We start from the raw sequence: 13,298 nt of genomic DNA on the forward strand, positions 1-13,298 counted from the left end.
CATTCTTTCGGCCAAGAATATTTAACACAGATGGAGCAGCTCAAATTTATATTGTTAAAATGCAGATTTGAGTTGTAACATAGTGAGTTCTTGGATATAGTCATTAATAGAAATGATCAGGTTCAACATTTGTGAATCTACCTTTTGGATATTTCATGGCAAAGCACAATGTAATCAATTGGGAGAAATTGACTCTTGCACCCCCATCTGGGAGTATGACATCACATTCTAAAATCCAAAAACCACCAATGAAAATGCAAGACAACACAGTCTTTGGCACATTTACATTTCAAAAAAACTAAGTTTTATTTAAACAAAAACAAAACAAAAAAAATCAATTATTGACTCATTAACAAGATTATAAAACAGTGATTTAGTTACATAAATAAATCGTGTATCAAATCTGAATTTCATAAGCATGTTTACATGGGTCCTTGTAATAAATAAAAGAAGATTCCTACACGAACAGAAAGGAACAGCTAGAAAGAGGAAATCTGAGGAGACACTGGACATTTCACCAAACACACAGAGTTGTTTCGTTAAAGACACAGCCATTCACTTTACTAATTAAGGACACTAAAGCTGAGACCACCAGGGGTCGCTCTCATCTCCTCCACGCGTTTGGTTGTTAGGTTAGATCTCCTGTTTGGTTACATTAAAGCGTTAAGACAAGGCAAGAGAAAAGGCTGCTACCATCTCAGAAACAGAACAACCAAGACGAGAACAAAAACAAGAGCGGCTGTAAAGGCAAGAACGGGACGAGACACTGGACAGGGTCATCTGGCCAGGGTCACGAGACAATGGACAGGGTCTCGAGACACTGGACAGCATCTTAAGATCTGGACAGGGTCACGAGATCTGGAAAGGGTCACGGGACACTGGACAAGGTCATGAGATCTGGACAGGGTCTTGAGATCTACAGGGTCATGAGATCTGGACAGGGTCTTGAGATCTACATGGTCATGAGATCTGGACAGTGTTACGAAACACTGGACAGCGTCATGAGATCTGGACAATGTCATGAGATCTGGACAGGGTCATGAGATTTGCGGGATCGGGTTTGTTGGTTTGTTGTTCCTGCGGTTAAAAGTTACAGTATTTTAGCATTAGACTTCACTTACACTCACGATTTGGCAGATTAAATCCTTAATAATCAGACATGCATATTTAAATACCCATGAGGACGTTAAAGGCCTATATTTGTCCAACTTCAGTAGTGAGTCACATTTTTTTCATAAATTTGAAAGTAAATCCAGTATCTCTCGATTGAAATATTGGCCATAGAGAGCCATCAACTTGTCCTTTTGATATGTTGTTTTAAAGTTGCACTGTGTAACTTTTCTGCCACCTGCTTGTCTCCATGGAGATGTCACTGCACTGAATGTTCCACAGTATTGCATTAAGCGTATATACCTTGCTTTTATTTATTAACTGGTGTATATATATTGCTCAAAAATACCTTGGAACAAAATGCATTTCTACCATAGACTGTATAAACAACTGGACTGAGTGTGACATCACCCATAGCATTTGGTGTTCCGTTCAGCGTTCAGTCAAATGAAGCTCATCGAGGCTAACAGTTATAGGGGCCAATTTGGAGCCCAGTTCCATATTTGGAATTCTGACTGCGATTATCATGCCAACCAAAGAGCCAAACCAGAGCGAGGCTGTTGAAGGCAATGCTCCTTACCACCTGCACTACTGGTTTAGCAGGGAGCGGGTGCTTAGCAACGCTGTCAATTAAATCTGTTGCTAACATTAACGGAAGCGACCTCAAGGAAAGAAGGCACCTGATTTGTCTATTATTCATTTTCATATCTTGATTTACGGACTTAATAGTGAAATTAAAAACGCAGGATCATGCAGAGTGGGTTAATATGAACATTTTAAGACCAAAATGACGAGCCTGACAGCAGCAGTTACGGAGAGAGATGCCATAATAGCAAGTGAATTGAAGCCAGAGTCAATGGAGCTGGAAGTGCGCCCATGATCACTTCCTATTTGGAATGCGGCAGCTAGCAGGTTAGCAATGTCCATTTATATATACAGTCTATGCTTTCTATTGTGAGTGGATTTGCCACTCCACAGATGTGACCTGTAACTAGGAGATGGATAACCTTAATGCCATACTGTGGATCATTCCAGGCAAAGCAGTACCCTCTCTACGCAGGAGGATTCACAACCAGAAAAGTTCCACGGTTCACCTTTAAATGAGAAATAAAATGAGACAAAAGAAGAAAACAAATGCGCGACAGACCAAGTACAGTGGCTTCAAGTATTTCACATACATAGAATACTCTGTATAAATTAGTTAACATATACTTTCAGATCCTCCATTGTCAGACATATACTATGGCATATTTACACACTACATTAAATGCTCGCTCATGTTGTCTTGCGTTTTAGTCTTTTTCTCCAAGTTTGTAATTCATTTGTTCTGCCATTTTTAATTCCTGTGTAGAGAAATCCCTGAGAACATTCTGGTTCCACACAATGAACTATAACAGTAGAAAGCCTAGTCTCTAATGCTTCACATGCAAAAAGGGAACGACTTCAGAGAAACAGGACAAATGTGCAGCTCGTGATGAGGCCAGTGGTGAAGTGGAGTACCGCAGCGTTGTAGCCCGGGCCCTGATCACAGATAAAAAAATATTAAACTGCAGTGTGTGAGAGAAAAGTCAGGGGGCACACACAGACAGGCCGATGATGAATGCTATTCTGGCACAAACAGAATCAGAATCTTCAAGCGCCGCGAGACCTTCAAAGCTAGCAGCATGTTAGCATTCATGCTAACTGTGATGGCAGGAACTGGCCTGTTGCAAATCCCCAGATCTGTGCACAGATTAGACTTTTATAGACTAAGACATAGATTCTCCATATAGTTTTGTATAATGTGTTTTCTCTGGTGTTTTCACACCTCTGTCCTCTGGTTTATGGCAGTGATGTCGTTAGTATGTCCCATGTAACACTGTCAACATTGTCACTCTCACAGCCAAATCATGAAACAAAATGGAGGATTTAATACCATAGTATGAGGTAGTCCTTTGTCCTCTTCTGAATCACATGTGTGTGTTTAATTTGGCCATTATATAACTGCATGACACCAGGTGTGTAATACTACTCTATACTGAGTACTGTACACTGTGTACTGTATGCTTCTGTCTCAAAGTAGAGTGGGATCAATCCAACAACAACATGAGTTTGCTAAGAGCATTGTTGTGATAAAGTTAATGTCTGGGACCAGAGAAACGTATAAGTGCTGCCGATGCAACTGTGGAGTCCTATGCTTTCTGTCAGTGCTGAACCAGTCTGACCTGGTCTGACCTGGGCTGTTCCGGTCTGACCCGGACCGACCCGGTCTGACCCACGCCGACCCGGACTGACCCGGACTGACCCGGACTGACCCAGGCCAGGCAGAGGGAGGTGCTGTGTGGTTTAAAGCCTTAGTTTCTCTTTGAGGAAGCCGAGACAGTTTTGTACTTGTTTCTTTTTCTTTCGTGAGCGCTTCTGTAGACGGGGCTTCAGCCACTGGACACATTTAACTCAAAACACACAAAAGGGAAAAAGATCAAATAAAAAAACAAACAAAAGAACCTAAAGTTTAAAAAAAGCCATTTCACTTTGTGTTCCTCACACACACATTCACAACGTGACAAATTTCCTCTCTTCTGAAAATAAAAACACTTCTGTACACGTAGTAGTAATATTATTATTAATAATAATAATAGTAATAATAATGTTTAGAACAATAACAACAGCAAGAACGATAATACCGCAGGTGGCTCTGGTTTTTTTGTCTTCTTTTCTTTTTGCGTCATTCTACAAGTCACATCCCTCTGTTCATCCCTCTGTTCACTGATCCCTCTGTTCTCTTAGTTCAAAAGGCAGGTGAATATAAAAGTCCTACAGAGAGAGGGGCATGCGCCCCTCGCTCGCCCTCAGCCAAACCTCTCTCTCACCAGCATCATCAGTTTCTTTTTGCCCTTGTAGATCTGTTTAAGGTTGTCTATGAACTGTGTGAACTGGATGTGTCCGTCATGAGCCATCATAAAGGTCTCGCGGGCTTTCCCTAAGAACTCGATGAACTCGCTGTAGTGTCTGGGGCTGATGTGCGTGAGGCGCGAGTGTGTCGTGTTGATGTAGGCTCCGATAGTTGCGTCAAGCAGCTGCCTGAGTGGAGCTTTGTCCAGGGACATGAGCTTCCCAGAGTTCCTGCGGCTGTGCAGAGCCGACACCATCCCCGGAGTGGTCAGCGTGCACCGCCGCAAAATGTCCGACAGCACGGTGGCGCACTTCACGCTCTTGACCACCAGGGGGATGACAGCGGCCAGCTCATTTTTGCCAAGCGAGTGACTGAGTGCACATGCCCACAGCACGTCGTTGATGGCTGGGTGGGTGTCCTGGTTGTAACTGAGGTTGAGGTGCGCCATAGCTAACGTAGCTAGCTTGTAGGCTCTCATGGGGTACCCACGGTGCTCCATGTAGCGAGCAATGGTGAACAGTTGTGTGTAGCTCATCCCGGTGGCCGCAGCGTCCAGTACAATCTGATAGGCTGTCTCGAAGGCAATGTGGTCCTTTTCACAGAGCGTGAGGGCGGAGAGGGCGCAGTTCTGTGGGTCCTTCATGGCACACTGCAGGGCGAGGGTTCGGGCGGAGGAGGCGAGATTCTCCTGCTGGTGGCAGTCTAGGTGCAGCCGCACGATGGTACTGTTGGACATAACAGTAGTGGCCACGATACTGGTGGCCTCTGTTGGAGTGAAGAGAGTGAACCAGCTCTGCATGATGCTGTCCAGAGCATACACACCTGCACACACAACACTGTTAGCATTGAGACATATAAACTAGACTAAACAAATGCTTCAGACACTCACCGACTTCTGTGGCACATGTCACTAACCAGCGCACCATCTCTCTCCTCCTCCAGTTCAATGTGGACAGAGTTATTCTCATCACCTGTAGGGGGAGTATTGGAACAGTCAGAAGAAATTCCATTCATTTTCTCCCACATATGCGGGGCCGGGTCTCGGAAGCAGCAGTTTGAGCAGAGACTCACAGACTTCTCTCTCCATGCAAACTTGATCTAACTCCTCTGGGAGGGATCCCGAGGAGTGCCAGGCCAGCCAAGAGGCATAATCCCTCCAGCATGTCCTGGGTCAGGGTTAGGGTTAGGGTTAGGGGTTAGGGTTAGGGTTATATACGCTTATATCCGCTATCTTGTCCTTTAGGTCATTACCCAAAGCTCATGACCGTAGGGGAGAATAGGACCAGAGATCCAAACCAGGAACAAAACAATCAAGGACTCTTCACCACAACAGTCTGACACAGCGACATCAATGCATCAATGCAGACGCTGCACCAATCCAAATGTCAATCTCACGCTCCATCCATCCCTCACTCGAGAACAAGACCCTGAGCTACTTGGAACTCCTCCACTTGAGTCAGGGACTCGCCCTCCACCCGGAGAGGGCAAGACAGAGACATCAGATCAGGTGACGGGTGAGTCCTTCCTCCTCGAAAGAGATTGAGGGGATCCTCAAAGTATTCCTTCCTAAGTCTTTGCCTCGGTGGCCACACAAGCCGCGGCACGCTTGGCCCACTGGTACCAGTCTGCTACCTCAGGAATCCCACAACGAGGCTCGATAGGATTCCTTTTTGAACCTGACAGCATCCCTTACTTCTGGCATCCACCACTGGGTTCGGGGCTTGCTGTCACAACAGGCACCACAGACGTTACGACTACAGCTATGAGCAGCCGCATCAACAATAGAGGAGGAGAACATGGCCCAGTTTACCATAGGGCCATTTGGTTACGCAAACTCCCCAGCACAATAAGGAGGCAGTTCAAGGGGGAGCAAAAGAGTTTCATATAATATGTGTTTTAATATGTGTTTTAGAGCTGTCAAAAGACACCAGAAACAAAATGAATTGAAGACCTGCACCAGGCTGGGAAGACTGAATCTGCAATAAGTAAGCAGCTTCGTGTGAAGAAATCAACTGTGGGAGCAATTATTAGACAATGGAAGACATACAAGACCACTGATCATCTCCCTCGATCTGGGGCTCTGCACAAGATCTCACCGTGTGGGTCAAAATGATCACAAGAACGGTGAGCAAAAATCCCAGAAACAACCGGGGGGACCTAGTGAATGACCTGCAGAGAGCTGGGACCAACGTAACAAAGGCTACGATCAGTAACACACCACGCCATCAGGGACTCAAATCCTGCAGTGCCAGACGTGTCACCCTGCTTAAACCAGTACATGTCTAAGCCCGTCTGAAGTTTGCTAGAGGATCTGGATGATCCAGAAGAGGATTCTCCCAATCCTCTTCTAGATCATCCAGAAGAGGATTGGGAGAATGTCATATGGTCAGATGAAACCAAAATAGAACTTTTTGGTAAAAACTCAACTTGTCATGCTTGGAGGAGAAAGAATGGTGAGTTGGATCCAAAGAACACCATACCTACTGTGAAGCAAGAGGGTGGAAACATCGTGCTTTGGGGCTGTTTTTCTGCAAAGTGACCAGGACGACTGATCCGTGTAAAGGAAAGAATGAATGGGGCCAATGTGAGATTTTGAGTGAAAACCTCACTCGAAGATGAAATGTGGCTGGGTCTTGCAGCATGACAATGATCCCAAACACACCACCCGAGCAAAGAAGGAGTGGCTTTGTAAGAAGAATTTCAAGGTCCTGGAGTGGCCTAGCCAGTCTCCAGATCTCAACTCCATAGAAAATCTTTGGAGGGAGTTGAAATGTGGAGGGAGTGAAGCGTCACTGCTCTAGAGGAGATCTACATGGAGGAATGGGGCAAACTACCAGCAATGGTGTGTGAAAACCCTGTGGAGACTTAGAGAAAATGTTTGACCTTTGTCATTGCCAACAAAGGGTATATAAGTATTGAGATGAACTTTTTTATTGACCAAATACTTATTTTCCATAATTTGCAAATAAATTCTTTAAAAAAACAGACAATGTGATTTTCTGGATTATTTTTCCTCATTCTGTCTCTAATAGTTGAAGTGTACCTATGATGAAAATTACAGGCCTCTCTCATCTTTTTAAGTGGGAAAACTTGTACAGTTGTTTTTGCATATGTATATGTATATGTGAAGATTCCATTCAGTTCCTCGTCAGTTTGGAGACTGGCTTTGTTGAGTTGAGACTGCTGCTGTTTGCTATAATATACCACATATACTCTTGGTGACATAGGCCTGTTTATATTTTTGCATTACTTCCAGTGCATTAGTTCCTATGTAAGCTTACACACCTGCAGCCCCAGCTCCAGAGACACCTTGAGGAGTGTGATGTCAGGCAGGCTGTCCATCAGAGTGGCAATCTTGAACGCGTCTTGGGCCAGTTTGAAAATGTGAGACCGAGGAATGGATGTTCTTCTGGATGGACTCCAGGACTGTTTCAAGCCTGCGACTGTCACCTGAGAAGAACACAGCACCAATCTGTCAAAGCTACGACAACTCCCATTTAGTATTTCAGTTTCAATACTAAAAAAGAGACTTGATACTCAATACCGATCCCGATACCATGATGATAATAAAAACACTGTTTCTTTAGACAATATACTGTAATTTTCCACATTAAATGGTAGTACTTTTATATTCCCATGTGACCTTATCTGTGTAATCCTTCAATGGTCCATAGGAGTATACTAGTCTATATGGTCTTATAATTGTTCTGATAGAGCTCAAGGTTCATTTTTGTCCTGTGAATGTGACTTTTTACTATCGATACCTGCTCAAATGAGTATCTATTGACATTCCTAGTCCCATTTGTATATTTTCTTGCACAGTACTAGCATACAGCGTGTAGGCAGGCGACCATCTGGCTTGTACTAAAATCTCATTTGTTTATGTACATTCAGGGCTCGACATGAACAGGAGCCAACAGACCAAACGCTGGTACAGTTCCATTTTGGCCAATGACACATTACTCTCACTGGACAATCTGGACATTTATTTTCATGTATAACTTGAAAATTGAATTGGATCATAATATTTTAAAGCCACATGCAAAAATGGAGGTGTATCTCTCCTTCACTGCAGTTCTACTCAAGGTTTTATTTTTCCCACTGGGTTTTTGTGAGTTGCTCCTACAGGAGGAGGGTATAAGGACAGGGGGCACACTGGGACAATTTATTTGTGAGTTGTTCCTGCAGGAGCAGGGTCTAAGGACAGGGGGCGCTCTGGGACAGTTTATTTGTGAGTTGTTCCTGCAGGACGAAGGTCTAAGGACAGGGGGTGCTCTGGGACAGTTTATTTGTGAGTTGTTTCTGCAGGAGGAGGGTCTAAAACAGGGCGCACTCTGGGGCAGTTCTTTATTTGCTTGTTTTCTATGAATGTTGGTTAATCTGTCTGTTACTGACCAATTTCACCCTTTGATCTTCAGGGGAGTTGACGGGTGGGACAAAGGGGTCTGTAGTCCCGGGCCCCAGGGTCTTAGAATTGGACCCTCATTCTTCAAGTGCATTATTACTCTTTGTTTTGAATTACCATAATCACTATTTTTTTTTTATAAATCTGTCTCTTATTCGGGGTGAACCAGTTACAGAGTGATGTGTCTGTTTTCTAATGCCATTTCTGTGCCTGGTGAAAACATTGCTGTGCTAACAACTATGTGCCTGATTTTTACTACTTTCCCACAGACTATACACACAGAAGACATCAAATATATGAAGTAAGATGTAAGTGATTATGTAGTGAAGAAAAAAATGAAATAACATTTTTTTTTTCGACAAAGCAAGAGTTATTTACCTTTTTTTTTCTTGGCTACATAATTAATATGTTTTATATTTTATGGTCAGATCCTCAGAGTCTCCTTCCTTTGCTTCAGTCTCAGGGTCAAGAAATGACTAAAGGGCAAACAGGGTCAAAGCAAAGGGTCAAAGCTATTTTAAAAAATTTTAAACAGGTTTGGAGTTTATTTTGTGTTTACTACATTCCACACATTCTGATGCTTCAGTGAGAATCTACAGTGGAAATAAAGAAATAATATAAATGAAAACATGTTTCCAACTTTTGACTTGTGTTTTAAACTGTTTTTAAAATGCTTTTAAACTGCTTTGCCTTCATTGTAGCACAGGTTTTTGGAAGTACAGTGGTCCTTCGCTATATCGTGGTTCACTTTTTGCGGTCTCGCTGTTTCGCAGTGTATGAAGACGCATTGTGTTCTGCATCCTGATTGGCTAATGGATGTGTCGTGTCTCCTGTACAGTACAGAATGCATTCAGCCAAATTTACATAAATGTTCAATGCTAGCAGTGTGACTCTGGGGCGTCAAGAATGCGTTGGATGCCTCTAGTTGGACGCCTTTGCATTTGAGAACAAACGCCTCCGATGTGCGTCATGGATGTCATCTTGACATATTTCCAGGGTGTCCATTGTGGTCTGTGCGTGCCTTTGGATGTTTTGTTTTGTTTGTCTTTGTGAACGCTGCAGACCAGGTTGAGAGAGTGGCTTTATTGTATTATTACACGAAACCCATCAATGGAGGCGATCAGCTCTGCGGAGGCGTGTCCGGTGCACCCAGTATAATTAAGTTGCCGCTAGTTTGTGGCTCATGTCTTTCTACTTGTTCCAGATAATGACGTTGCTTTGTCACTGGAGTGTAGTCTCTGATTGGTAGATGCCAAAAAGTTAAGCTTTTTCAGCTTTGGGACACGTGAACAGAGCGACTGGCGACTGAACGCTCAAAACGTGCCGCATAAACGCCAGATTTGCGCCGCTCTGACGCATGAAAATGCTCCGCAGAAACGCAGCGCGGCCAAGATGCGCTTCCACGAGAGACTTTACATGTGAACTCGACTTAAAGAAGGAGGAAAATAACATAAGGACGACAGCAACAATAACTTTTAACAAGGATGCATACAGGGTTGTAACCATCAGGTGGATGGAGTCTGCTTTAAAAAGAACATTACAAGACATTACAGCGGAGCAGCGTCAGGATGAAGAGGCATGGTCAGAGGAACTGTGAAATATGCGTGAGTCACTATTAATCATTTCTTATGTGTCCAACCTCGTAGATTGATCATTAAAATTAAATTTGTTACAGTATTTCCCAAAGCTGTCATTTTTATTTACAGTACAGTATAGTATTTGGTTTTGTTCTATATTACTGTGCTTATTTTAGAACTTTGGGAGTGTTTAAATAAGAGAGAAATGTGAGAAAATGTTAATGCCTGTCTGAGAAACGTGTATAAAGTGTGTGGATATGAGTTTTACAGCTTTAAAATATATATAATAATTGTAAACAATAAAGTTTTCTACTTCGCGGATTTCATTTATCAAGGGTTATTTATGGAACATAACCCCCGCGATAAACGAGGGAACACTGTACTTTTTAAGAGCTGTAATTCAGCAAAATTAACTTTTTTTGTCAAAGGAAATGAAAGGCATGGAAAAAAAAAAAATCTCAAAATCTTGAGGCAACTTTATCTTTGGAGAGCTTGTCTGAACACGTTTCTCCTGTATGTATAGATCTGAACACTTTTCCCTTCTGTTTGTATAGGTGTGAATACCTTTGGCTGCTGTGAGCATGGTGGAGGCCAGCTCACATTGCTGAGACTCTATGTGACTGAGAGTGAACCAGCGCGGGTATCGGTTTGGCACCACGGAGACAATGTGGTGAGGCCGCGACAGGTCTGCAGATGAGGCCGAGGACTCCAGCACTGGCAACCTGGAAGAGAGGGGCAGTGTGGTCAGCAGGGCATGAGATGGAGAATAGATAGGCTAGATAGGGTAGATAAGCTAGATGGGCAGATAGAGTGGATAGGGTAGATAGACTAGATACATTAGATGGGACAGAGAGACTAGATAGGGTAGATAAGACAGATAGGGAACATAGGGAAGATAGGGTAGATAGGGTAGATTGGGCAGCTATGGTAGATAGGGTAGAGAGGGTAGATAAGACAGAAAGGGCAGATAGGGCAGAAAGGGCAGATAGAGTAGACAGAGTAGATAGGGTAGATAGGATAGATGGCAATGCAAGGTAAGTTTATTTGTATGGCACAATTTGTACACAAGGTCATTCAAAGTGCTTTAAAGAATAAGAAAGACATTAAAATCACAATAGAACAAATCAGAACAAAAGTAATCAAAAATAATCATCATAAAATCAACATTAAAGGAGAAAAGTGCAGAATAAAAACCTTTCAGTTATATGCACAGCTAAATAGAACTATTTTGAGCCTGGATTTAAACATTGTCAAAGCAGACGCCTGTCTCACATCATCAAGAAGACAGTTTCTGGTTTTAGCTGAATAAAAGTGAAATGCTGATTCCCCGTGTTTAGTCCTGACTTTGGGCACCAGCATGAGGCCAGTCCCTGATGTCCTCAGATTGCAAGATGGTTCATATGACACTAACATGTCAGTTATGTACTTTGGTGCTAGGCCATGGAGAAACTTGTACACAAGCAGAGTTACTTTAAAGTCTATTCTCTGAGCTAAAGGAGCCAGTGCAGAGACCTGAGCACAGGGCTTATGTGATCGTACTTCCTAGTTCTCATTGGGAGAGGCCAGTGAGCAGACCGTTACAGTTTCCAGTCTGAGTCCTTCATTACCCCTAGATTTCTAGCCTGATATGAAGGTTTTAGAGAGAGAGACTGGATGTGACTGCTAAGACTTTCTCTATGTTTCTATGGGCCAAAGATAACTTCAGTCTTGTCTGAGTTTAGCTGGAGAAAGTTGTTTTGCATCCACACACTGATCTGTTGGATTGCAGTGGCAGAATAAATCTACTGGTCCATATTCAACTGCTGCCAGTGAGACATAGATCTGAGTGTCATCTGCATAGTTGTGGTAGGACACCTTATTGCTGCATATCAACTGGTCTAATGGCAGCACGTAATGGTTGAACAACAGGAGTCCCAGGATTGACCCCTGGGGACAAATTATCTGAGACACATTTTCCAATTTCAACAAAGAACTCCCTGTTTTCTAGATAGGACGTACGGCACTAAACCAGTTTAGTGCCGTACGAGAGACGCCTACCCAGTCCTCTAGTCTCTGTAAGAGGATCCCATGATCATCAGTGTCAAAGGAAGCACTCAGATCTAACAGAATCAAGACTGAATCTTTGCCTGTATCAGTGTTCGGGCGGATGTCATTTGTCACCTTGATAAGAGAAGTCTCAGTGCTGTGGAAGGGTCTAAAACCTGACATTTAGAGAAAGTTAATAAGCTGTTGATAAACAACTTTTTCGAGTACTTTGCCTAGTTTGAGATTGGTTGGTAATTGCTCAATATTGTTGCATCAAGACTGCTCTTCTCTAGAAGAGGCTTGATAACCACAGTTTTCAAAGCTCTTGGGAATGTTTCAGATTGAAGTGACATGTTAACTATGCAAGCGAGTGGTGATAGCCAACTGTTGAGAGCAGATTTTTGAAATTTAGTGGTTAACACATTGAGGCAGCATGTAGATAAACTCAGACTGGTGATGATTTCTGGGACAGTTTTGTCAGTTACAGGTGCAAAGTGGTTGCTGGGTTGTTATTTGCGTTGTGGAATTGATGGAATTTCTAATGCCCTGAACCTTGCCATTATAGAATACTGCAAACTCATTGCACTTAGATGTGGAAATTTGTTCTAAAGGCAGAGGAGCTGGAGGGTTTGTAAATCTCTTTACTGTTGCAAATAGGACACAAGAGTTGTTACTGCAACTTCCAATAATGTAGACAATCATGAAATCTTGTATTACAGTTTTTCTTCACCTCTACTCTTCCCCCTCTCTCCTCCTCTTGCTCCCCCTCTCTCCTCCCTTTCTTCTCCTCTCTCTCTGTCCTTCTCTCCCCTTTTCTCTCTCCTCCTCCTGAAGGGCTGAGTGAAAAAGTGAGACTAGCCCCCCAGCGCAACCCGTGCAGCTGGGATCAGACCAGGACAGGTTTGTGACAGTTAGAAGAAAGCGTAGGACAGGCCAGGGACACAGGGCTGAGAATAGGACTGTAGCAGACCAGGGACAGGGTTGAGAGTAGAGAGCTCCCCGTCCAGAACAGGTTTGCTCCCCTGAGCTGGACCCGGGACACTTTAGTCATAGGGAGCTCCATAGTCAGGGACGTGGAACTGCCTGCAGATTCCACGCGGTGTTATCGTGGAGCCAGACTGGGTGACATCGAGGGGAATCTTAGGCTTTTAAAGAAAAGTAAGAATAGGTACCGCCGGATCCTTATACACGCGGGGGGTAACGATACTCGGTGCGGTCAGTCAGAGGTGGTTAAGTTACAAATAGCTGCAGTCTGTGAATTGGCTAAGTCGATGTTGGAGTCCGTGTACTTCTCTGGCCCCTTCCCAAC

General features: G+C 43.5%; 1 protein-coding gene across 1 annotated transcript in view; it reads right to left on the minus strand.

Moving 5' to 3' along the window:
• Positions 1-281: 281 nt before the first annotated feature.
• Positions 282-13,298, minus strand: part of LOC117375983 (zinc finger SWIM domain-containing protein 6-like) — a 157,378-nt gene continuing 144,361 nt past the window's right edge. Inside the window, 5 exon segments of the mRNA XM_033972384.2 lie at positions 282-4,804; positions 4,872-4,953; positions 7,268-7,372; positions 7,374-7,432; positions 10,529-10,686. Coding sequence (XP_033828275.1) covers positions 3,939-4,804; positions 4,872-4,953; positions 7,268-7,372; positions 7,374-7,432; positions 10,529-10,686 — 1,270 coding nt within the window. The 3' untranslated portion in view covers positions 282-3,938.

Source organism: Periophthalmus magnuspinnatus, chromosome 9, assembly GCF_009829125.3.
Source record: "Periophthalmus magnuspinnatus isolate fPerMag1 chromosome 9, fPerMag1.2.pri, whole genome shotgun sequence".
Lineage (NCBI taxonomy): Eukaryota > Metazoa > Chordata > Actinopteri > Gobiiformes > Gobiidae > Periophthalmus > Periophthalmus magnuspinnatus.